Source organism: Nomascus leucogenys, chromosome X (genome assembly GCF_006542625.1).
Source record: "Nomascus leucogenys isolate Asia chromosome X, Asia_NLE_v1, whole genome shotgun sequence".
Lineage (NCBI taxonomy): Eukaryota > Metazoa > Chordata > Mammalia > Primates > Hylobatidae > Nomascus > Nomascus leucogenys.
Genome location: NC_044406.1, coordinates 63,581,112 through 63,606,959, shown reverse-complemented (window position 1 = coordinate 63,606,959; position 25,848 = coordinate 63,581,112). Strand labels below are relative to the sequence as shown.

Genomic DNA, 25,848 nt, shown 5'->3' with positions numbered 1-25,848 from the left:
AATCACCTGATTTTAAAATGTGCAAAGGATCTGAATAGACATTTCTCCAAAGAAGACATACAAATGGCCAACAGTTGTATGAAAATGCTCGACATCACTTATCATCAGGGAAATGTCACAATGAGCTATCACTTCACACCTGTTAAAATGGCTATTATCAGAAAGATAAAAGAGAACAAGTGTTGGTGAGGATGTGAAGAAAAGAGAACCCTTATACACTGTTGGTGGGAATATAAATTAGTACAGCCACTGTGGAAAACAATATGGAGACTTTTCAAAACACTACAGATAGAACTATCCAGCAATCCCACTACCGGGTATTTATCCAAAAGAAAGGAAATTGGCATATCAAAGGGATACCTACACCCCCATGTTTATTGCAGCACTCATCACAATAGCCAAGTCATGGAATCAACCTAAGTGTCCATCAGTGGATGAATGGATAAAGAAAATGTGGCATATGTGCACAGGAAATACGATACAGCCACAAAAAGAATGAAATCCTGTCATTTGCAGCAACATGGATGGAACTGGAGGTCATTATGTTAGGTGAAATAAGCCAGGCACAGAAAGACAAATACCGTACGTTCTCACTCATATGTGGGAGGTAAAAAACTTGATCTCCTAGAGGCAGAGAATAGAGTGATAGACATGAGAGGCTGGGAAGTGTGTGTGGATTGGAGGAAGGGGGGTTTGGAAGAAGAGAGATTGGTTGACAGGCATAAACATACAGTGAAAAAGGAGTAAGTTCTAGGCTGGGCATGGTGGCTGACACCTGTAATCCCAGCAATTTGGGAGGCCGAGGCGGGCAGATAGCATGAGCTCAGGAGTTGCAGACCAGCCTGGACAATATAGCGAAACCCTGTCTCTATGAAAAAAAAAAAAAGTAGCCCTGCATGGTGGCATGTGCCTGTTGTTCCAGCTACTCAGGAGGCTGAGGTGGGAGGATCGCTTAAGCCTAGGAGATTGAGGCTGCAGAAAGCTTTGATCACGCCACTGCACTCCAGCCTGGGGTGACAGACTGAGAGCCTGTCAAAAAAAAAAAAAAAAAAAAAAGGAATAATTTCTAATGTTCAACAGCAGAGTAGGATGACTACAGTTAACAGCAATGTATTGTATATTTCGAAATAGAAGAGAGGACTTGAAATGTCCCCAATACTAGGAATGAAAAATATTCCAGGTGATGGTTACCCCAAATATCCTGAACTGATCATTACACATTCTATGCACATGACAAAATATCACATGTACACCATAAATGTGCAAATCTTATGTATCCATTAAAATTAAAATAAAAAAATTATCATAGCACTATCATTTGGTTTAGTAATCCCACTACTGGATAGACGGCCAAAGAAAATGAAATGAATATGTCAAAAATATCTGCACTTGCATATACATTGCAGCACTGTTCACAACAGCCAAGACGTGAAGTCAAACTAAGAGCCCATCAACGGATGAATGGGTAAAGCACATGTGTATGTGCACACACAATAGAATAGTATTGAGCATTTTTAAAAAAATAAAAGGAAATCCTGCCATTTGTGGCAACATGAGTGAATCTGGAATATATTATGTCGAGTGAAATAAGGCAGGCACAGCAAGACAAATACCATATGATCTCACTGGGGTGTGGGATCTTAAAAAATCAAACTTTTTAGAAGCAGCGAATAGAATGGTGGTTACCAGGGTCTGGGGCTGGGGAGGATTGGGGAGATATTGGTCAAGGATACAAAACTTCATTTAGACAAGAAGCCTAAGTTCAAGAGATCTATTGTAAACATGGTGACTATAGTTAATAATAATGTATACTTGAAAATTGTTAAGAGGGTAAATTTTAAGTGTTCTCACCACAGAAGATGAAAGGTATGTGAGTTCATACATATTGTAGTTAGCCTAATTTAGCCATTGCACAATGTATACATATTTCAAATAATCATGTTGTACGCTATAAATGTATACGATTGTGTCATTAAAAATAAACAAAAACAAAATGCAAAGAAATGAAATAAATTCCGTTTGTTCAATAAAACTGATGTGATACTGGTGAAGATGTGCAGAAACTGGAACCTTTGTGCACTGTCGGTGGGAATGTAAAATGGCACAGCTGCTGTGGAAAGGAGTATGGCGGTTACTCAGAAAACTAAAAAGAGAATTACCATACGATCCAGTAATTCCATTCTGTGTCTATATCGAAAAAATAGAAATCAGAGTCTCAGAGATATTTGTACATCCCTGCTCATAGCAGCATCATTCATGACAGCCAAGAGATGGAAGCAACCCAAGTGTCCACTGACGGATGAAAACAGAAACTAAATATGGTCCGTTATTTGGCCCTTACAATGAATTATGATTTGGCCTGTGAAAGGATGGAGTTCTGATACAGGCTACAATGTGGATAAAACTTTAGGACCTTATGCTATGAAATGAGCCAGTCACAAAAGGACAAATACTACATGATTCCGCCTATACACGGGATCTAAAATATTCACACTCAGAAACGGAAGGTAGAATGGTGGTTTCCAGCGGCTGCGGGGCAGGGGAAAATGAGGAGTTGTTTAATGGGTATACATTTCAGTTTTGCAATTGAAGACATGCTGGAGATTGGTTGCACAGCAATGCGAATATACTTAACACTACTGAAATGAAAACTGAAAAACGCTTAAGGTGGTACATTTGATGTTACCTGTATTCTTCTAACATAACTCAATAGAAAAGTGGTGTAATTTCTGTCTCTGGAGTGGGTGTCGGGGGTGCATGGCAACATATTCAAGCTCATGTACAAGGCGTTTGAGGTCGGGGCATGGAATCATACTGAGGCACTGTGTGTGTGTGTTATTTGTGCATGAGAATGAAACTCCTTGACCCTGAAAACAGGACGGGGAGTGAAGTGTGTGGTGTGATAAGGAACTCTGAAAACAGCCTCCCGAGAATGCGGTTTGAGTGCTTTTACCAGGCCACAGGGTGTCTCACGAGCCGATCTCAAAACGGCCATCTAGTGGATGTTTGTGGTTTAACAAGCCCTTTCGATAAATACTTGGCGGACAGATGCTGGGGCGGAGTCTCTTAGAAGAGCTGTCCCAGGCCCCCCTCAACTGGAATTGTCTGAGAACTCATTCTTGGCGTTCACTGCAAGCTATAAGCTCTGCAAGTGGTACCCCCGACGTGATCGCCTTGAAGTTACGCGTGAAGGAGGAGAGCTCATTACTTTTCGGGGAATCCTGGTAAGGGACAGTCCTGACTCTCATCAGGAGGACGGGACCCATGCATAAACTATCGGGGGTTGGGTTATCGTGGGTCAGGAAATGACCAAAGAACAGAAAGTATTTTTTAAAACAGTGCAACAGCTACTTAAGGCTATCCAGTGCACTGTAGAGCCTGGAGCTCTACACAAGCTTATGCTTTTAATTTGGCAGAAATGCCCTTGGTTTCCTGATGAAGGAACCTTAGATTTAGGGTTATGGGAGCAGGTAGGTCGCTGCCTGAAAAGAGGATATGAGCAAGGTCATTTTACTAACGTTACTATTTTGACCACCTGGGCGCTGGTACGCTCTGCCTTGTATCCTCTTTATCTGCCAGATCACGGTTAGACCGCCCATTATCTCCATGTGCACCCCGACCTTACTAGCCTAAGGTGGGCAAAGGAGTGTGGAGCGGCCTGGAGTACAGAGCCCTGGAGGAGGAGCCCACTAATAAGGGGCGCTCTCCCATAGCCATCTATTCAATGCTAACTAGACTGAGGGGGACGAGCTCTGCCAGCTGCTGTCATCTTCAGAAGATAGACGCAGCAGTAAGGAATGTTTGTTTTGCTTTTTTACAAAATGTTTAAAAACACCGTGGCTAAGAAACTTCAAAGCAGACCCTGTGCTGCATGTCTGCTCCTCCCCTGAGCCTCTCTGCTTGGGGGTGGTAAAAATAATAAAAAGCCCAGTATATTTTCAGTACCTTACCTAACAGGGTTGGCTGCAGGCGTAGGTGGCCTAGAAGATAAGGGGAGTGTTTTTCTCCCAGCCTGTTACCTTCTTGCCTCCAGCCTCCGCGCTTCCACACACAGTTTACCACCTGGTCATTCTCCGGCCTCTTACTGACACTTGTACGCTTCCTTCCTTCCTTTCAGGGTAAGGACAGCAACAAGTGGCAGGCTATTAAAAAGAGAAGCTGCCTAAGGGGCCCAGAACGAATAAAAAGAAACCGGCCACAGCCCTACTTTCCCAAGCTCACTTCTAAGACATTCCAGCTAAAGGCTGAGGCAGGAAAATGGCTAACACCAAAGGACATTTTAAAAAGCTTTTTTTTTTTTTTTTTACACACTTAAGCTAACTCAATGCAGGTTTGTTATCCTGGCGACTTGCAGTCACTTTCTAATGAGTTTCAAGGGCCAAAATAGAGTAAAAATCACTTAAAATATCCATCCTTTCCATGCCTTAGTTTAACAGGTAGGCTTTATCTTTTGCCATTTCGGTATTTTATATGTTATGTACCTGTCTCATAATCCCTCTAAACTTATACAAAAGACTACAGATATAATAGCTTCTCTTCTCATAAAAGGACGCCAACGTTGCAAACGTCCAGCTACTCTCTTCCTACCTTTAAGCAAGGAACAATTTCACGCTCTCTTAGCTTGTGATCTTGATTGGCAAGTAGCAATGGCTGACTTTATTGGTAATATCAGCTTTCATTTACCAGCCTCTAAGCTCCTGAACTTTTTACAAACTGTACCTGTTTAATTTGTATCTATTGTTGTCTCTGAGCCTTTACTTCATGCCACCACTGTCTTTACAGATGGTTTAAAAAAACCCAAAAACTGAAAAAGCAGCCATAGTGTGGCAAGATGCCATGCAGAACTGGCAACACAAAATCCAGGAGCATTTTAAAAACTACGCAACAGGCAGAATTAGGTGCCCTGATATTGGCCTTCCAAACTTTTGCTCACCAAGACATAAATATAGTTAGTGATTCCGCGTATGTGGTGTATTGTATTACTCATTTAGATCTTGCACACGTGCAGGGCATTACTAATAAACCCCTATTAGCTTTGTTTCTTGCAGCGCAAGAGCTCCTCTGCGCCTGTCGTCGCCCTCTTTACATCACACATATTCGCCGTCATTTTGGGCTACCTGGTCCTTATCAGAAGCGAATGCTTGGGCTGATGCTCTGGTACGACCACAGATGTGGTTTGCAAATTCTCCTGCTTTTTTGCAAGCTCAAGCTGATCATGTTGTTTTTTCATCAGAATGCCTGCAGCCTTAAACAATAGCTTCATTTGACACTTACTCAAGCTTGCATGATTATTAAAACTTGTCCTAATTGCCAACAGCATCCCCTTTCCCCCTTTTCCTTAGGGCTTGGTGCCAACCTACGAGGTCTGGTGCCTAATGCTATCTGGCAAACTAAGGTTAATCGGTATCCACCCTCTGGAAGTTTTAAATTTCTCCATGTTACCGTGGACACATATACAGGCCTAATACATGCTACCTCCCAGATAGGAGAAAAAACTAAAGATGCAATCGCTCATTTGTTTAAATCTATTATAACCCTAAGCCTTCCACACACTATAAAAGCTAATAATGGACCTTCCTATCTTAGTGCTCGATTTACATATGCATTGCAACTTTGGCACATGCAACACAAAACTGATATTCCTTATAACTCAACCAGTCAGGCCATTGTTAAACGAGCTCATCAAACTCTTAAAGCATATCTTAATTTAAAAAGGGGGGGGAATGTGGGGCTCTCTTCTAGAGAACAGGACCAGTCGTTGGAGAACCAACCAACAATGATGGTGATGACTCGGAAGGCACCTGACATTACCTGGGGACAGCTAAAGAAATTGAATCAACAAGCATCTATCCGGCTTGCCACTGTGGAAGCCCCTGCAACTGCAGACAATCGGTTTCTTACATATCTGGCGGTAATTGGGGAAACTTCTGAGAAAATAAGACAGACATGGATGTTGGGGTGGCGGGTAATTCTTGTCCTTTGCCAAGTGGGATCAGCTCAAGAACATGTTTATTGGAGTCATGTTCTAAATCCCCCTGTCTTTAATGTTATTACATGGTGGGATGCTGACCCGCCTTTGTCATCTAATGATACTTCTTGGGCAGGAGGCCGATGGATGCCTCTGTCTTACCCCGTAACTGAAAATTTGGGATGGATTCAACTTAATTACTCCTTGATTTTATTGTCTAGTAATCCCCCTCTTTGTTTTTCCACAATAGCACATGATAAGTGTGTTACTCTCATCCCTCCGGAGTATCTTTACTATCAGCCTAAAAGGGATGCTAAGCTTGCAAACTTGACCTTTATTTCTACTATTACCACTAATCTTACTGAGGTCTCTAATGAAGCTACACAAGTGCCTGATCTTCCTATATGCCGTCCGAGTAGGGACTGGTGATAAAAGTTTGAGGCCGTCCAGTGGTCGCCGTGCAGACAGCCTGCGCCACGCCAAGGGCCTCTGTTTGATAATGGCACCTTACTTGATTGGGATCCCCATGGTAATCTTATGTCTGCAAATCAGACTATTGGATTTGGGAGTCCCTCCAGTAGTTCTATTACCTAGTCAGAGTATGGGCTTTCAGGACCAATATTACAAGTGAGAGGGAAACAAGCTTTAAGCCCTGCTCATACCCAAATTTGGAGATTAGGATTTCCTTTTTTTGAATGGGTTCTTTCACATGGTGAGTATATTACTGGCGGTGGCAACCATACCCTCTCCTTGCATAATAATGTCACTGACACAGTCCTGATTTGTACCACGCACCCTTATATACTTTTGTTTGGGCAAGGTGTTCCTAACATAGAGCAAAATCAATCCTTTTATGGTATTAAAGTCTCTTCCAGTAGTTGGTATGCTACGTGCTTGTCTCATCGAAGCGTTACACAGTTGGATATAACCTATGTCATGATCTTAAAATGGCGTGCAGAATTGTGGCTGCCTGTAAATTTAACCTGGAGCTGAGGAGGAGATTCCACCCTGCAGCTATTTAGAAAAGCACTATCTCATACTCGAAAAAATAAAAAGTTTCCTGGCCACTTTAATTGCCTTTTTAGTCTCAGCTATTATTATATTAGCAACTGCTGCTACTGCAGCTGTTTCTCTGACAGAATCCATTCACACAGCCTCAGTGGTGAACCACATGGTATATAATGTTACCCATGAATTTCAAGAACAGGTAAATATAGATAAAACCATTCTGTCTCGCCTGGAGGCTCTTGAAGCCACTGTTGAATAACTGGGGAATCAGCAGCAGGCATTTATTATCCATCAAAATTTACATTGTGATTGGCAATATAATTCTATCTTTGTCACACCTCTGCCATGTAACAGCTCCCAATATGCTTGGGAGAGAGTGAAAGCACATCTGCAAGGGGCTTATCATGACCATTTGTCTTCTCAAATTTCCATTCTTGAGTGTGAATTAAAGAAACACCTTGAAGAATGGTCGCAGCAATTACAAACAAGTATCCTTCAGCAATTACAAGAAGGCTTTCAATGATTAAACCCGAACACTTGGTTGTCTGGGTTAAACATACGCATTTGGGTGATGGCCGATGTACTTATTCTTTTTCGTATCTGTTTGCTAGGCACTTGCAGATGGCTCTGTGCTGCCACCCGACGCATCTATGACCAGGGAAGAATCACGGAAGCTTACCTTGCACTGGATGACCAGCACGCTGTAAGAATTAAAGAAGGGGGGGATATGGGGGGTGCACGACAACATATTCAAGCTCATGTACAAGGCGTCTGAGGTCGGGGCATGGAAACATACTGAGGCACTGTGTGTGTATGTTATTTGTGCATGAGAATGAAACTCCTTGACCCTGAAAACAGGACGGGAAGTGGAGTGTGTGGTGTGATAAGGAACGCTGAAAACAGCCTCCCGAGAATGCGGTTTGAGGGCTTTTACCAGGCCACAGGTGTCCCACGACCCGACCTCAAAAAGGCCATCTAGTGGATGTTTGTGGTTTAACAAGCCCTTTCAATGAAGACTTGGCGGACAGACGCTGGGGCGGAGTCTCTTAGAAGAGCTGTCCCAGGCCCCCCTCAGCTGGATTTGTCTGAGAACTCATTCTTGGCGTTCACTGCAAGCTATAAGCGCTGCAATGGGCCCTGAAAAAAAATATCGATACTACGATGACTCCCATATGTATTTCTTCAGCCCAGAGCCAGACCTTTGTCTACTCAACTTCTCCACGTGGATACCTAATAGGCATCTCAAATTTAAATATCCAAAACCAAACTCCTGACATTAAACACAAGAAGCAAGAAATATGAACATATTTTCTGATTCTACTAATATAAAAGTACATGACAGTCAACACCAAACCATATTATTATTATTTCTTGAATTGAACTTTTAAGTTCAGAGGTACACGTACAGGTTTGTTACATAGGTAAACTTGTGTCGTGGGGGTTTCTTGTAGAAATTGTTTCATCACAGGCCAGGCGCGGTGGCTCACGCTTGTAATCCCAGCACTTTGGGAGGCCGAGGCGGGCGGATCACGAGGTCAGGAGATCGAGACCACGGTGAAACCCCGTCTCTACTAAAAATACAAAAAAATTAGCCGGGCGTGGTGGCGGGCGCCTGTAGTCCCAGCTACTCGGAGAGGCTGAGGCAGGAGAATGGCGTGAACCCGGGAGGCAGAGCTTGCAGTGAGCCGAGATCGCGCCACTGCACTCCAGCCTGGGTGACAGAGCGAGAGTCCGTCTCAAAAAAAAAAGAAAAGAAAAGAAAAGACAATTGAAAGGGAAGAACAATCCTGCACTCACCATATGAGCTTGGCATAACCTCAATACCAAATCCTGCAAGGACAGCTAGAGAAACATTGCAGGTCAGTCACATGCTCATGACATAGAAGTAAAAATTGGAAGCAGAATCTTAGCACATAGAAGCCTACAGGATATAAAAAGGAAAATACCTAATATGGCATGACTGATATTGGCTTCATCCCAGAAATACAAACTTAATTTCTCTTCAGAAAATACAATGGTATAATTCTCCACATTAACAGATTCGGGGAGAGAAACATGCTCTTCGTAGTCACAAAAGGTATTGACTAAATGTCAATTTCCATTTGAGATGTATTGCTGACAAATTTTTTTTCTAAAAAGTCAGGACTATTGGGCTATAACTTACACAGAGGTCTATGAGATCTTGTAAATGCATATGGCTGTAAAAACGCCAGCACAATATATATAGATATAGAGCATCGCCATCCTCCCCCTCCAGGTTCCCTTACGCCCTCTTGTAGTGAACTCCTCGTCTTAACCCTCAGACCCTGGCAACCATCAATCTGTTTTGTGTTCCTAGAGTTTTGCCTTTTCCAGAATGTCATATAAATGGAATCACACGGTATGTAGCATGTGCATTTGGCTTCCTTCAGAGAAAGACACTCAGACTGCAGTTCCCTAAAGGTGCAATGTACCGTTTCATAACCTGGGTAGTAGTTACCTGGCTTGATCACCTTATAACTGTTTGTCAAATGGCGGGCTTCTGAGTTCTCTCCGTGTGTGTGTGTGTGTGCACGTGCGTGTATGTGAGAGAGTGTATGTGTGTGTGTGTGTATTATGTTTCAAACATATAATTTTACATTTAACTGCCTCTAACTTTTATACGTTGGTGAGGGTTATTAAATGGCAATTATTAATACTTAAAGGAAAGTGAGTGATTATTGGAAAAGTCAGCAGAGTGGTTTCCTCTGGGGTGTGCAAAGGGGGAGGTAGTGATCGGGATGGGGCAAACAGGAGGGTCCCAAAACCCTGCCAACGTTCTGTTCCTTGCTCTGCATGGTAGTGACCTGGACTTCAACATTGCACAACCACTTGGGTGCCGTTCACGCTGGATCACGAGAATGGAGCACCCTAAAATCACACAGATAAGAGTTTGCTCGGCCACCCTGGCGGCCACAGCCTACGCGGCCGTACCTGGCAAACGCTGGTGTTGGCCTCATCCTCCGAGGAAACGCATGATGAGAAAATGTGTGGGGAAAAGGAGGAGTTCTTGGGGTGGAGGTTGAGGACAGATGTGCATGAAGTTATCCGAGTTCACCCAGGAGTGTGTTCCAGGCAGGCTAAAGTTCATGGCTGTTACCATGACCACTATGATCCTACGATTGCCATCTCACATCCCCGTGTGCGACGCCCTGGGCCTCCGCCACAGCCTGGAAGGCCACCCTTGGGGACTCCGGCTGGTGGGCGTGTGCGGAGACTCACACACCTTCGGCCCTAGCTGGAGTCTGAAGAGGAGATGCTCTTTTCTGCCAACAAAGTAGGAGGTCTCATATGGAAATGCACCTGTGACAGTCCTGGCACCGGGTGTAGGTGGGATTCTGCTCAGGGCTCCGCCACTGTGGCTGCATCAAGGGCAGGCACGCAGCTCGTCAGACCTCCGGAGCCTGTCTGAGCTGAGTGGCAGGACAAGGCAGGAGGGGTTCTAAGGCTCTCCAGGCCGGACCCCACATTCCTCTTGGTGGGAGAGCAGGATTGAAGGAAAAGACAAAGCGGGACACTGAATGAGGGGAAGGGCTCGACCTCCTCCTCTCCACTGGGGCCCAGGTGGATTCCTCTAATCCGAGGAGTCTCGAATTCTGCACTTATTTCCCCTAGAACAAGAAGGCTCCATCCTACCATGGCCTGGCATGTACATGTTACAGCTCTATTATTGTGCAGGAGGTGGTCTGAATATGGAACCGAGGTGGTGTGCTGAGACGCGGGGCTGGCAAATCCAGCCACTGGGAGATGGGTCCATGCCTTCCACGACTCCATCCACGGGCTTCTCCCCTTCCACACCCTGTCGACCATGGCCCATGCCCCCCGGGGCAGTGACTGGGGCTGGAGTTCTGCCCCCACCAGAACCTGTCTAGATGTCTCCGGTGGCAAAAACCCAAGCTGGAGAGTCCCTGACACACACACGTCTTCCCCCAGACACCAGCCCACTGTGTTATCCCCCCAAGGAACAACCACCTGTGTCAGGGTCAAAGCCTTGGCCCAAGGAATCCAGCCAGCCCTCTCAGGGAAGGTGTTGGATTCCGATGGGGTAGGTCCCCACCAGCGTTGGTTTCCAGGTCTGAGGCCTGTGATTGGCCCACCACGTGCGTGATGGTCCCCCTCACTGAGCTCACACCATGGGCCCACAGGGAGACGCAGAGGGAGTATGGGGGAAGGCAGAAACCAAGCCCGACCAGCTGTCCCAGGGCAGTCCCTCTTTCCCGCTTTCCACCCTCTCTGTGGGCGGCCTGCCCGTCCGCGCTTGGTTAGCAGGTGTCGTGGCACCCTCCCACGGGAGCTCCCCACTTCCTAGATGAGGCACCAACCAGCGACTCTGAGGTATTATCACTGCAGCCACACTTGGGAGTGCTGAGACATCCCATCCATCCCGCAGAGGATCGGGAGCCTCCTGTGGCACCTCCAGCATTCTGAGAGCCCCGACACCCGTCCCTGTGTCTGGGGATGTCCCCTTCGTCCCACTCCACAGCCTTCTAGGTGTTAGAATTGAACAACACCCCTTGTGAAAGGGTAGATCCCAGCCCTGCTTTAGCGAATTCGATCCTTCATGGATCCTTCACCACTGCTTCCACTCCGTGAATCAGCCCATTCTCCCTCAACGGAGAGCACCCCGATTAATTTGATTCCCAAGCGGGTGCTTGCAGGGGTGCGCACACACACATACACACGCTAACCTTGAGTGGTATCTGTATTTCTCCTGTCCTTGTTCAACACCCTGTCTCTCGGCGATGGGAGCTGGCAGAACCTACAAACACCTCCTCACTGGAATCAGAATCTGTGCCCAAATCTGGGACCTGCCCAGCCCAGGATTCTGGCTGAAGGAAGCGGGCGATCCCAACTGTCAGGGAGGGTGAAGGCGGAACAGGGAGCTCGAGGAAATCTTGTGTGACCTCGAGAGGCTGTCGGGAAGACTGACCAGGGACACGGAAATATCACGTCCACAAAAGCCTGTTGGCTTTCGGGGTGGTGAAACGGTATTTCACAGGGACCATCGAAGAACAGCCAGGCCTAGCATCCACACTTGCCCTGGAAACCAGCTGGCCATTTTCAAATCAATGGTATGGAGCCCACCAGCTGCAGAAGGGGCTGTTGGCTGCGTATAGAACACCAAGGATGTGGAAGCCGCCTTCCGCGTAGCTACCGGCGGGCAGTTTCCACCAGGTTGGCCCACAGGCACCAGAACAGACTCTGTGCCCCCATCTCCAACCAAGAGACTATCTTGCCCTTTTCTTCCGCACTCCATGTGTCTTCCCTTTGGCTCAGCTTCCCACCAGGATGTGGTTTCTGTCTCCACCTGGCTACTGAAGCTAAGGAGGAGATCTGTCAGAATTTGGTAACTAAGGTTCAAAGGTGAGGGCTAAGAGGAACTGAGGATGCCAAGCGAGTTTTTGCCCCAGATGACCTGACCCTATGCATGGTGGCACCGGAGGGACATAACGGCTCAAGAAAGAGGACTGGGCCCCTGAGGGGCGGGGAGGATGAGCTCCGTCGTGTTCCTCAACAGCATGGAAATAACCATGCAAGAAAGGCCACCGGCATCAAGCCACTGGGGAAAGCAAGGATGCTCACGGTGGAAAGGATGGTGAGAGGGCAGAATAGAAACAGTGAACCGCAGGAGGAAAGGTGAGAGAGACGGGTTCTGGAAGCAGGCCATCAGTTCCTGCTGAAGGGGAGGGAGAATAGCGCTGAAGAGGGGGAACTGTGAGACCCCAAAGTGGGAGGAGAAGAGGAGGGACCATAAGCAAGGTGTGTAGGAGAAAGGCAGGAAATGCTGCTGTGGCCTGGCAGGGCCCCCACAGCACCTAGACCCAGGGCACTGTGGTGAGCCCGAGTGCAGGGCTGCTGCTCAGAGGCCGGCCCAGGAGCCCCGCAGGGAGAGGGCCCACCACAGAGCCCCAAGGGAACTGTTTTTCAACCGCCAGTGAACCGGGCAACACCCTGCAACCCCCAACACCCCCAACAATGGCAGAGAGGGCAGACCACAGACCACAGAATATGAGAATGACTTTATTTCAAATTGCTTTGAACTGCGTTGGGAAGTGAGCCAATGCAGCGGAAGAGAGGAAGCCATGGCTGAACAGGATATAGAGGGAAGCCACTTGCTGCAGCTCTGGAGCTCCAAAGGTGGCAGCTGTTTGTCTTGTAGGAAGATGCTGGCTCAAATCTGCAAAACAGAGTAGGCTCAGGGACCGGCCCTCAGCCAGGGCCAGCCCACAGCCCTCCTAAGCTACCAGGATTGTGGAAAGGGGCATGGTGTGTGCAACACTCACTTCAAAGGTCCTGGAACTTGTCAGTGAGGAACTGCATGGCTGCTGAAACAGAGAGGGAGAACTGGGCACTCCAGACCCAGGGAAACAGAAACTCACCCCCTGCCCCCGTGGGGAACCACCTAGCCCTGCAACCAGAAGCCCCACCAGCCCTGGGACTGACTCACCCACCCGTCACCTGGATTAAATGTGGAAGTGCCTTCTAAGCAGGAAAGTGGTTCTCAGGTGCTGGGCCATCCCAGTACCGTACAGAACGTATTTCAAAGACAGATAAGCCAGCCAGCAAGCAAACACCATACAAGTCACACCAGGCAGTAGTTAAAGGGGAAACACAGGCGGTATCTCTAACCGTCCTAAGAGAAGGAGAGTTCTGGGACTCGTGGACTAAGGGTACACGGAGTTCAGACGACACATTGCTGTCTGTGCACACCCCTAGCTGGAAAGGCACAGAAGCCTCCAGGGCCAGGTCTGCTTGATTCTCCTCCCCAGAGGAAAGTCAGTCCCAGTGATGCTGCCTGTACCTGCAGCCCACCACCGCCCCCCACACCTGCAGAAAGACACCGCTGTCCATCCCTGCCCCAGCCAGGGCTCCCCAATACCTAGCTGCTGTGAAAGGTCCTCAATTTCCCTCTGTAGCCGGATGCACTAGACCAGCAGACACCGGAGGAAGATAAATGGTTAGTCAATTCTGGCCTCCTCTCTCCCAGCCTCCCTGCAGCCCCCATAGCCTGCAGCCCAGTGGCGAGGTGGGTTGGCACAGAACCCTCAATGGAAAGGAGGCACCCTCTCTCCGTGGGGTGCAGAAGGTGGAGATGTGCAGAGTGGGGTGGAGGGAGGGCAGACACAGAAATCAGTTTAACCTGGACACGGATCCCACCATCCAGTGTGGACCTCTATTTCTAGGAGCCACACAAAGCATTACCCGAGGACAGCCCTGGGCTCCCAGGTGCTGCTGCTGCCTTTCCGGTCTTGGGGGATGGGCAGGCGGCTGCTGGTTACCTGAAAGAAAACACAAAATCCAGCTTCCAAGCCTCCCAGTGAGGTGGAAAAGGCCTAGCAGGGTCTAAAGTGAGGCACCATCACCCTCTGCTGGTACACGTTGCCCCTGCTCTGCCCAGCAACTCCAACCCCGCTCTGGGACTGCCTTCACTGTTCCCCAGTGTAAGCCCATGTGCACCTGTGGCCCCCTAGCATTGTGACTCCAGGTTGGACTCCAGCGGTGCGGCAGCCACAGCCAGGCCCTGGGAGGGCCAGTGTGGCTGAGCAGGACTTAACAGAAAAGGGCTCAGTACCACTGAAAGTCACCTTCTAGAGTTGGAGTTTGGGGCACTGCTCCAAATCGCCCCCCACTACACAAACCCCACTCAGAGAGGACGATGTGGCTTAAAGCCAGCCCCGTCGACACCCCATTTCCCATGGGATACCTGCCTGGGTGGGCAGGGAAGCCTGGGAACAAGGCTGAGCCCCCAGAAGGGACAGGGCCAGAGGTTTCCCTCCCCACCCCTCTCCCCTCCACCCCTATCAAACCCGCAAGACTCACCGGAGGGTGCATGGTGTCTGGGCACGAGGCCTCCCAGGCTGTAGGCCGAGAGCTCTGAAGTTCCCGGAGGTTGGGGAGCCCTGATGTTGGGGCCGCTACTGCTGAATTCTCCACGACGCACAGACAGGCGAGGCAGCCCTGGCCTGTGTGTGGGAAGCTAAAACAGAAACTTCTGAGTCGGGCTGGCGATGGGGGCGGGCGGTGAGTACACGTCGGGAGGGATTGTGGTAAGGTGGAGACTCCTGAGCCTAATCTCATCAGCACTTTCTCCCTCAGTCAGCCCGAGGCCAGCAGGCAGAGGCCAGCCAGGGAAAACACTGGGGATACTGAGATAGCCCCGGCCGCCTGCCAGGTGGGTCGGGCAGCAGCTATGGAAGAAGAAATCAGGAAGTTGATGATCCTTGACACCTCAGCTTTGCGGCCCACACTTTAAGGCATCACCCGATCCAAACCAGCTGCCAGCCCTGCCTTCCATCCCAGCTCCTCTCTGCGGGTGGAGACAGGACCCCTGCAGAGTGTCCAGAGGCATGGCCATCACACAAGAAGTGCTCCCTTTAACGTGTGCCCTTATGACGAAGACACCCATCGGGCATTCTAGTGTCCCTGGGCTCCCGATGACAACCCTCGAGCAAGGGACAGAGGAGGCATGGGTAAACAGGTGTGTGCTGGAAGAGAGGAGGTGTGGGGGGAGGAGGGTAAAGAGGGAGAGGAGGGTGAGAAGGGCCTACTCACCTGGGCCCTTGGGACCTCATCTCTATTTGGGTCATTATCTTCTCTGGCCGCAGCCTGGGACTCCCTGGTCTTCCTCCCTGCTGGTTTCTTCCCAGGGCTGCTGTACTTAGGCTTTTGGGGTTTCTTGGACATCCCCTGTGGCCGCACACCAGAGAATGGCGGGAAGGTGGCCGGCTCCGGGGGAGCGGCTGAGAGTCTCTCTCCGCAGGCAGGAAAGGCTCTCCCTGGGGCCAGCTGAGAAGCACCCCCTAGGGACTTCTTCCCCTGGGCCATCTTCCTCCTCGAAAGGCCCTGGGGCAGGGCCCCTGCAGCGGCAGCTCCTGAGCAGCTGGGCCTGACCTCCACATTTTCCCAGGCCCTGCTCTGCATTTTCTTCTGGGGAGAGTCCTCCAGCTCTCCCACAGCTGGCCTCTTTACGGCTGGAGTGAGTCCGCAGGGAGCAGAGGTCAGGAAACGGCCCGGCACAGGCAGGTAACTCTCCTTGCAGTGGAAGCTTGCATGTGTGGATGTGTCTGCTCGCTTCTTGGGGCTCCCGGGCTTGGCCTGGCTTCCTTCGTTGCGGCGAATGCCTACCCGCATCAGTGGTAAGTCGCTGCTCTCATCTGCGGAATCAGAGTCGTGGGTAGACAGCCTGGTGGGGCCTTTCGCAGAGGGCTGCTGGGGATCCATGCGGAGGCTCCATCTGCTCTTCGAGCCCCTTTCCGGGTTCTTCCAGGCCTGCACTGGCCCAGGACCACAGAGGTGGAGAGGGCCAGCAGAGGCCTGCTGCCATTTTCCAGGGCTGTGGCCCAGCGCGTCTCTCCCACTGGGACCGACCTCCGCGTCCGCCCAATTGTCAGCCGACCCTTTGGCAGCGGCGCCATCTGGGAACGGGTGTCCCTGGACGCTGGGCGGCGGCACAATGGCGGCTGGTTCGTCAGCCAGGTAGAATGAGTAGTCCACAACGTCCCCTTGGTCATCGACTGGGGTGCCTGGCCGGCCTTCCCGGCCCCAGAGCACCACCCTTCCTTGCTCTATCAATTCGCTCTCAGACTCGAAGCTGAAGCCCTCGGGATCTGTGAACCCACTCTCACTCTCGCCCTCGCCGCTGCCTGGCACCCCCAAATCGAGGCTGTGGCTGTGGGCCCCTGGGGCTCCAGGGCTGGTCGTGTGGGAGCCAGCCTGTTTGCCACCCTCCAGGTCGAAACCTGCCCCACAAACGGACACCTTGTCGGGGGAGCTCATGGCGCCAGTCCTGGCAGCCTGGGCTGCGGGGAGACGGTCGTCCTGGTAACGGGTGGGAGCGGAGAGCTGAGCCCAGCCAAGCCCAGCTGAGCGGGCCACGCGACAGGAACAGTGAGGCCTTTGGGACACCACCACCCTCACCCCAGACGGAAGTACCAGATGTCCCGGACAGCGAGTGGCTTCCTCGAGCCCTTGACGCCGGCACCCAGCCTTCTCATTGGTCCCCGTCTGCCAACCAGCACGCCCTTCGTGGGGTGAGGTGCCTGAGCTTTAACCGATCCGGACACAGGCTCTTGGTTTGCCTCCACGCCCATCATTTGACTGGGTGGCTGCACTCTGGTCGGGTCTTGGGGCCAGGGGGCACTATAGCTCTCCAACACCTCTTTCTTCCTGTCCTTCCGCCTCTGGCCGGGCACCTACTTTCCAAGGAGAGCCACGTCTCTGAGCCCCAGTGTCCCATCTGTAAGGTGGGGATTAAGGGGAGAGCTTCCCCCAGCTCATCAGCTTGAGAGAGTAAATGTGATGCACACAAAGCACCCGGTGCACAGCGGAGGTCTCACTGGAAAGCAGGTTCCCAGCCAGAGGCAGCAGGAGAGCAAGAAGGAGGTGGATCGAGAGCTCCAGTGCACCCTGGCCCCAAGACCAGACCAGAGCACAGCCACCCAGTCAAATGACGGGCGTTGGGGCAAACCAAGAGCCTGTGTTCCGATTGGTTAAAGCCCAGAGGCCTCTACCAACAAAGGGCGTGCTGGTTGGTAGAGGGGGACCAATGAGAAGTCGTGGCACTGGAGCCAAGTGCACGCGCGGAAGCCACGCGCTGTCGGGGACATCTGGTACTTCCGCCTGGGGTGAGGGCAGCGGTGTCCCGAAGGCCTCACTGTTCCTGTCGCGTGGCCCGCTCCGCTGGGCTTGGCTGGACTCGGCTCTCCCCTTCTGCCGTTACCAGGATGACCGTCTCCCTGCAGCCCAAGCTGCCCGGACTGGTGCTATGAGCTCCCCCTACAAGGTATCCCTTTCTGGGGCCAGTTTCGACCTGGAGGGTGGTGAGCAGGCTGGCTCCCGCATGGCCAGCCCCGGAGCCCCACGGGGCCAGGGCCACGGCCTCGATTTGGGGGCGCCAGGCAGCCGTGAGGGCGAGAGCGGGTTCACAGATCCCAAGGTCTTCAGCTTCGAGTCTGAGAGCGAATTGACAGAGCAGGGAAAGGTGGTGCTCTGGGGCCGAGAAGGCCGGCCTGGCACCCCAGTCGACGACCAAGGGGACGATGTGGACTACTCGTCCTCCCTGGCTGACGAACCAGCCGCCGTCGTGCCGCTGCCCAGCGTCCAAGGACACCCCTCCCCAGAAGGTGCCACTGCCGAAGGGTCGGCTGACAACTGGGCAGACCTGGAGAATGGCAGCAGGCCTCTGCCGGCCCCTGGGAGCCCAGGGTTATCCTCGGGTAATGCTTTGTGTGGCTTCTAGAAATAGAAGTCCACGTTAGATGGTGGGATCCGTGTCCAGGTTAAACCGATTTCTGTGTCCCCCCGCCCTGCCCCGTCACCACCTTCTGCACCCCACGGAGAGACGGTGCCTCTTTTACATTGAGGGTTTCATGCCAACCCACCTCACCACTGGGCTGCAGGCTATGGGGGCTGTAAGGGCTAGGGGAGACAGGGAAGACGAGGAGAGAGGAGGCCAGAATTGGCTAACCATTTATCTTCTTCCGGTGTCTGCTGGTCTAGTGTATCCGGCTGCAGGGGGAAATTGAGGACCTTACACAGCAACTAGGTATGATGGAGCCCTGGCTGGGGCAGGGATGGACAGCGGTGTCTTTCTGCAGGTGTGGGGGGCGGGGGTGGGCTGTAGGTACAGGCGGCGTCACTGGGACTGACTTTCCTTTGGGGAAGAGAACCAAGGAAAGCCTGGCCCTGGAGCCTTCTGTGCCTTTCCAGCTAGGGGTGTGCACAGACAGCAATATGTCGTCTGAACTCCGTGTACACTTAGTCCACGAGTCCCAGAACTCTCCTTCTCTTAGGAGAGTTAGAGATACCGCCTATGTTTTCCCTTTAACTGCTGCCTGGTATGGCTTGTACGGTGTTTGCTTGCTGGCTGGCTTATCTGTCTTTGACACACGTTCTGAATGAACGGTTCTGGGATGGCCCAGCACCTGAGAACCACTTTCCCACTTAGAAGGCATTTTCACATTTAATCCAGGTGACGGGTGGATGAGTCAGTCCCAGGGCTGGTGGGGTATCGGGTTGCAGGGCTAGGTGGTTCCCCACGGGGGCAGGGGGTGAGTTTCTGTTTCCCTGGGTCTGGAGTGCCCGGTTCTGCCTCTCTGTTTCAGCGGCCATGCAGTTCCTCACTGACAAGTTCCAGGACCTTTGAAGTGAGTGTTGCACACACCATGCCCCTTCCCACAGTCCCAGCAGCTTAGGAGAGCTGTGGGCTGGCCCTGGCTGGGGGCCCGTCCCTGAGCCTGCTGTTTCACAGGTTGGAGCCAGCGTCCAGAGCTGCAGCCAAGTGAGTTTCCTCCTTATCCTCCTTAGCCAGGGCTTTTTCTCTTCCGCTGCATTTGCCCCCTTCCCAACGCAGCTCAAAGCAGTGTGAAATAAAGTCGTTCTCATATTCTGTGGTCTGTGGTCTGCCCTCTCTGCGATTGTCGGGAGTGTTGGGGTGTGCCGGATGTTGCTCCGTTCTCTGGCGCTGGAAGAACAGCTCCCCTGGCTCTCTGTGGTGGGCCCTCTCCCTGCGGGGCGCCTGGGCCGGCCTCTGAGCAGCAGCCCTGCGCTTGGGCTCACCATAGTGCCCTGGGTCTAGGTGCTGTGGGAGGCCTGCCCGGCCACAGCAACATTTCCTGCTTTTCCTGTGCCCGCCCTGCTCATGCTCCCTCCTCTTTTCCTCCCACTTTGGGGTCTCACAGGTCCCCTTCTTCAGTGCTATTCTCTCTCCCCTTCAACAGGAACTGATGGCTTCCTTTGAGCACCTGGTCTCTCTCACCTTTCCTCCTGCAGTTCACTGTCCCTGTTTGTCCTGTCACTGTCCTTTCCATCATGAGCATCCTTGCTCTCCCCCGTGGCTTGACACTGGTGGCCTTTCCTGCATGGTTATTTCCGTGCTGTTGAGGAACACGACGGAGCTCAGTCCTCTTTCTGGAGCCATTATTTCCCTCCGGTGCCACCATGCACACGGTCAGGTCATCTGGGCCAGTAACCTGCGTGACATCCTCAGTTCGTCTTAGCCCTCACCTTTGAACCTCAGTTACCAAATCCCGTTAGGTCTCCCTCTTTAGTTTCAGTAGCCTTGTGGAGGCAGAAGCCACATCCTGGTGAGTGGCCGAGTCAAAGGGAACGTAGATGGAGTGCAGAAGAAAAAGGCAAGATAGTCTCTTGGTTGGAGGTGGGGGCACCGAGTCTGTTCTGGTGCCTGTGGGCCAACCTGGTGGAAACTGTTCGCAGGCACCTACACAGAAGGTGGCTTCCATATCCTTGGTGTTCTATAGGTGGCCAGCAGCCCCTTCTGCAGCCAGTGGGCTCCATACCCTTGATTTGAAAATGGCCAGCTGCTTTCCAGGACAAGTGTGGATGCTAGGCCTGACTGGTCTTCAATGGTCCCCGTGAAATACCATTTCGCCATCCCCAAGGCTGCAGGTTTTTGTGGACGTAATATTTTCGCTTCCCTGGTCAGTCTTCCAGACCGCCTGTCGAGGTCACACGAGATTTCCTCGAGCTCTCTCTTCTGCCTTCACCGTCCCTGACAGTTGAGATCGCCTCGTACCTTCAGCCGGCATCCTGGGCTGGGCAGGCCCCAGATTCGGGCATAGATTCTGGTTCCAGTGAGGAGGTATGTGTAGGTTCTGCCAGCTCCCGTTGCCAAGAGACTGGGTGTTGCGAACAGACAAAAACAATAGAAATGCAGATACCATTCAAGGTTAGCGTGTGTGTGTGTGCGTGTGTGTGTGTGTGCATGAGCGTGAGCGTGCCCTTGCTAGCACCTGCTTGGGAATCAAATTAATCGTGGGTGCTGTCCCTTGAGCGAGAATGGACTGATTCATGGAGTGGAAGCAGTGGTGAGGGATCTGTGAAGGATCGAATTCCCAAAAGCAGAGCTGGGATCTACCTTTCGCAAGAGGTGTTGTTCAATTCTAACACCTAGGAGGGCATGGAGTGGGACGAAGGCGACATCCCCAAACACAGGGACGGGTGTCGGGGCTCTCAGAATGCTGGAGGTGCCACAGGAGGCTCCTGATCCTCTGCAGGATGGATGGGATGTCTCAGCACTCCCATGTGTGGGTGCAGTGATAATACCTCAGAGTCGCTGGTTGGTGCCTCATCTAGGAAGTGGGGAGCTCCCGTGGGAGGGCGCCACAATGCCCGCTAACCAAGACATGGGCAGGATACTCACAGAGAGCGTGGAAAGTGGGAAAGAGACTGCCCTGGGACAGGGGACAGCTGGTTGGGCTCAGTATCTGCCTTCCCCCATACGCCCTCTGTGTCTCCCTGCTGGGCTCATGGTGTGAGCTCAGCGAGGGGGACCACCACGCACGTGGTGGGTGAATCACAGACCTCAAACCTGGAAACCAACGCTGGTGGGGACCTACCCCATCTGAATTTAACCCCTCAGTGGAGAGGATGGGCTTGACTCCTTGGGCCAAGGCTTTGACCCTGACACAGGTGGTTGTTTCTTGGGGGGATAACACAGTGGGCTAGTGTCTGGGGGAAGACATGTGTCAAGGACTCTCCAGCTTGGGTTTTTGCCACCAGAGACATCTAGGCAGGTTCTGGTGGGGGCAGAACTCCAGCCCCAGTCACTGCCCCGGGGGGCATGGGCCATGGTCGACAGGGTGTGGAAGGGGAGAAGCCCGTGGACGGAGTCGTGGAAGGCATGAACCCATCCCTCAGGTGCTGGCTTTTACCAGCCCCGCCTCCCAGCACGCCACCTCGGTTCCATATTCAGACCACCTTCTGCACAATAATGGGGCCGTAACATGTACACCCTAGGCCCACGGTACACCGCATGGTCGGGCGGAGCCTTCTGGTTCTAGGGGATGTAAGTGCAGAATCCGAGACTCCTCGGATTAGAGGAATCCATCTGGGTGCCATTGGACAGGAGGTTGAGCCCCTCCCCTCATTCAGTGGCCCCCTTTTGCTTTTCCCTCAAGCCTCCTCTCCCACCAAGAAGAATGTGGGATCTGGCCTGGAGAGCCTTAGACCCCCTCCTGCCTTGTCCTGCCACTCAGCTCAGATGAGCTCCAGAGGTCTGGTGAGCTGCGTGCCTGCCCTTGATGCAGCCACAGTGGCGGAGCCCTGAGCAGAATCCCACCTACACCCGGTGCCAGGACTGTCACAGGTGCATTTCCATATGAGACCTCCTACTTTGTTGGCAGAAAAGAGCATCTCCTCTTCAGACTCCAGCTAGGGCCGAAGGTGTGTGAGTCTCCTAGCACACCCGCCAGCCAGATTCCCCAAGGGTGGCCTTCCAGGCTGTGGTGGAGGCCCAGGGCACCGCACACGGGGATGTGAGATGGCAACCATAGGATCATAGTGGTCATGGTGAGTAACAGCCATTAACTTTAGCCCACCTGGAACACACTCCTGGGTGAACTCGGACAACCTCACGCACATCTGTCTTCAACCTCCACCCCAAGAACTCCTCCTTTCCCCCCACACATTTTCTCATCATGCGTTTCCTCGAAGGATGAGGCCAACACTTGTGTTTGCCAGGTACGGCTGCATAGGCTGTGGCCACCAGGGTGGCCATGCAAACTCTATCTGTGGGATTCCAGGGTGCTCCGTTCTCGTGATCCAGCGTGAACCGCGCCCATGTGGTTGTGCAGTGTTGAAGTCCAGGTCACTACCATGCAGAGCAAGGAACAGAAGGTTGGCAGCGTTTTGGGACCCTCCTATTTGCCCCATCCTGATAACTACTTCCCACTTTGCACACCGCAGAGGCAATGACTCTACTGACTTTTCCAATAATCAGTCACTTTCTCTTAAAGGATTAATAATTGCCATTTAATAACCATCATCAAGATATAAAAGTTAGAGGCAGTTAAATGTAAAATTACGTTTTTGAAACATAATACACACCCCCCTCACACACACACCTGTACACTCTCTGTCTCACATACACGCACGCGCACACACACACACACACACACACGGAGAGAACTCAGAAGCCGGCCATTTGACAAACAGTTATAAGGTGATCAAGCCAGGTAGCTATTACCCAGGTCATGAAACGGTACATTGCACCTTTAGGGAATTGCAGTCCGAGTGTCTTTCTCTGAAGGAAGCCAAATGCACATGCTACGTACCGTGTGATTCCATTTGTATGACATTCTGGAAAAGGCAAAACTCTAGGAACACAAAACAGATTGATGGTTGCCAGGGTCTGAGGGTTAAGACGAGGAGTTCACTACAAGAGGGCGTAAGGGAACCTGGAGGGGGGGGATGGCCCATTGCAGCGCTTATAGCTTGCAGTGAACGCCAAGAATGAGTTCTCAGACAAATCCAGCTGAGGGGGGCCTGGGACAGCTCTTCTAAGAGACTCCACCCCAGCATCTGTCCGCCAAGTCTTCATTGAAAGGGCTTGTTAAACCACAAACATCCACTAGATGGCCTTTTTGAGGTCGGGTCGTGAGACACCCTGAGGCCTGGTAAAAGCCCTCAAACCGCATTCTCGGGAGGCTGTTTTCAGCGTTCCTTATCACACCACACACTCCACTCCCCGTCCTGTTTTCAGGGTCAAGGAGTTTCATTCTCATGCACAAATAACACACACACACAGTGCCTCAGTATGTTTCCATGCCCCGACCTCAGACGCCTTGTACATGAGCTTGAATATGTTGTCGTGCACCCCCCATATCCCCCCCTTCTTTAATTCTTACAGCGTGCTGGTCATCCAGTGCAAGGTAAGCTTCCATGATTCTTCCCTGGTCATAGATGCGTCGGGTGGCAGCACAGAGCCATCTGCAAGTGCCTAGCAAACAGATACGAAAAAGAATAAGTACATCGGCCATCACCCAAATGCGTATGTTTAACCCAGACAACCAAGTGTTCAGGTTTAACCATTGAAAGCCTTCTTGCAATTGCTGAAGGATACTTGTTTGTAATTGCTGCGACCATTCTTCAAGGTGTTTCTTTAATTCACACTCAAGAATGGAAATTTGAGAAGACAAATGGTCATGATAAGCCCCTTGCAGATGTGCTTTCACTCTCTCCCAAGCATATTGGGAGCTGTTACATGGCAGAGGTGTGACACAGATAGAATTATATTGCCAATCACAATGTAAATTTTGATGGATAATAAATGCCTGCTGCTGATTCCCCAGTTATTCAACAGCGGCTTCAAGAGCCTCCAGGCGAGACAGAATGGTTTTATCTATATTTACCTGTTCTTGAAATTCATGGGTAACATTATATACCATGTGGTTCACCACTGAGGCTGTGTGAATGGATTCTGTCAGAGAAACAGCTGCAGTAGCAGCAGTTGCTAATATAATAATAGCTGAGACTAAAAAGGCAATTAAAGTGGCCAGGAAACTTTTTATTTTTTCGAGTATGAGACAGTGCTTTTCTAAATAGCTGCAGGGTGGAATCTCCTCCTCAGCTCCAGGTTAAATTTACAGGCAGCCACAATTCTGCACGCCATTTTAAGATCATGACATAGGTTATATCCAACTGTGTAACGCTTCGATGAGACAAGCACGTAGCATACCAACTACTGGAAGAGACTTTAATACCATAAAAGGATTGATTTTGCTCTATGTTAGGAACACCTTGCCCAAACAAAAGTATATAAGGGTGCGTGGTACAAATCAGGACTGTGTCAGTAACATTGTTATGCAAAGAGAGGGTATGGTTGCCACCGCCAGTAATATACTCACCATGTGAAAGAACCCATTCAAAAAAAGGAAATCCTAATCTCCAAATTTGGGTATGAGCAGGGCTTAAAGCTTGTTTCCCTCTCACTTGTAATATTGGTCCTGAAAGCCCATACTCTGACTAGGTAATAGAACTACTGGAGGGACTCCCAAATCCAATAGTCTGATTTGCAGACATAAGATTACCATGGGGATCCCAATCAAGTAAGGTGCCATTATCAAACAGAGGCCCTTGGCGTGGCGCAGGCTGTCTGCACGGCGACCACTGGACGGCCTCAAACTTTTATCACCAGTCCCTACTCGGACGGCATATAGGAAGATCAGGCACTTGTGTAGCTTCATTAGAGACCTCAGTAAGATTAGTGGTAATAGTAGAAATAAAGGTCAAGTTTGCAAGCTTAGCATCCCTTTTAGGCTGATAGTAAAGATACTCCGGAGGGATGAGAGTAACACACTTATCATGTGCTATTGTGGAAAAACAAAGAGGGGGATTACTAGACAATAAAATCAAGGAGTAATTAAGTTGAATCCATCCCAAATTTTCAGTTACGGGGTAAGACAGAGGCATCCATCGGCCTCCTGCCCAAGAAGTATCATTAGATGACAAAGGCAGGTCAGCATCCCACCATGTAATAACATTAAAGACAGGGGGATTTAGAACATGACTCCAATAAACATGTTCTTGAGCTGATCCCACTTGGCAAAGGACAAGAATTACCCGCCACCCCAACATCCATGTCTGTCTTACTTTCTCAGAAGTTTCCCCAATTACCGCCAGATATGTAAGAAACCGATTGTCTGCAGTTGCAGGGGCTTCCACGGCGGGAAGCCGGATAGATGCTTGTTGATTCAATTTCTTTAGCTGTCCCCAGGTAATGTCAGGTGCCTTCCGAGTCATCACCATCATTGTTGGTTGGTTCTCCAACGACTGGTCCTGTTCTCTAGAAGACAGCCCCATATTTCCCCCCCCCTTTTAAATTAAGATATGCTTTAAGAGTTTGATGAGCTCGTTTAACAATGGCCTGACTGGTTGAGTTATAAGGAATATCAGTTTTGTGTTGCATGTGCCAAAGTTGCAATGCATATGTAAATCGAGCACTAAGATAGGAAGGTCCATTACTAGCTTTTATAGTGTGTGGAAGGCTTAGGGTTATAATAGATTTAAACAAATGAGCGATTGCATCTTTAGTTTTTTCTCCTATCTGGGAGGTA

General features: G+C 50.8%; 2 protein-coding genes, 1 long non-coding RNA gene and 1 pseudogene across 3 annotated transcripts; 1 reads left to right on the top strand and 3 right to left on the bottom strand.

Moving 5' to 3' along the window:
- LOC115833215 overlaps positions 1-2,703 on the bottom strand; it is a 39,803-nt pseudogene extending 37,100 nt beyond the window's left edge.
- Positions 2,704-3,118: 415 nt separating this feature from the next.
- On the top strand, positions 3,119-8,322 carry LOC115833258. The gene is made up of 3 exons (XR_004028692.1): positions 3,119-3,224; positions 5,743-5,965; positions 7,588-8,322. It is a non-coding gene; the product is annotated as an uncharacterized LOC115833258 (long non-coding RNA).
- A 4,680-nt stretch (positions 8,323-13,002) lies between these two features.
- Positions 13,003-16,898, bottom strand: LOC100590284 (uncharacterized protein CXorf49). Its single transcript, XM_003281885.3, has 6 exons — positions 15,548-16,898; positions 14,816-14,972; positions 14,198-14,274; positions 13,875-13,920; positions 13,279-13,320; positions 13,003-13,172 (listed from the first exon to the last, which is right to left on the bottom strand). Exons 1-5 carry the CDS (start codon positions 16,769-16,771, stop codon positions 13,280-13,282), a joined length of 1,545 nt encoding a protein of 514 aa, XP_003281933.1. The 5' UTR covers positions 16,772-16,898; the 3' UTR covers positions 13,003-13,172; position 13,279.
- Positions 16,899-23,604: 6,706 nt separating this feature from the next.
- Positions 23,605-25,567, bottom strand: LOC100589945 (periphilin-1-like). Its single transcript, XM_030806756.1, has 2 exons — positions 25,355-25,567; positions 23,605-23,732 (listed from the first exon to the last, which is right to left on the bottom strand). The coding sequence occupies exons 1-2, from the start codon at positions 25,541-25,543 to the stop codon at positions 23,637-23,639; spliced, it is 285 nt and encodes a 94-aa protein (XP_030662616.1). The 5' UTR covers positions 25,544-25,567; the 3' UTR covers positions 23,605-23,636.
- Between the last annotated feature and the right edge of the window lie 281 nt (positions 25,568-25,848).

Coding starts and splice junctions, on each gene's coding strand:
- LOC100590284 (XM_003281885.3), bottom strand. CDS start 16,771: ATGAGCTCCCCCGACAAGGTGTCCGTTTGTGGGGCAGGTTTCGACCTG. Junction 14,973..15,547: donor ATGAGGTCCCAAGGGCCCAG/GTGAGTAGGCCC, acceptor TTTCTGTTTTAG/CTTCCCACACACAGGCCAGG. Junction 14,275..14,815: donor CAGACACCATGCACCCTCCG/GTGAGTCTTGCG, acceptor GTTTTCTTTCAG/GTAACCAGCAGCCGCCTGCC.
- LOC100589945 (XM_030806756.1), bottom strand. CDS start 25,543: ATGATGGTGATGACTCGGAAGGCACCTGACATTACCTGGGGACAGCTA. Junction 23,733..25,354: donor CATGGATGTTGGGGTGGCGG/GTAATTCTTGTC, acceptor TCTGTTTGCTAG/GCACTTGCAGATGGCTCTGT.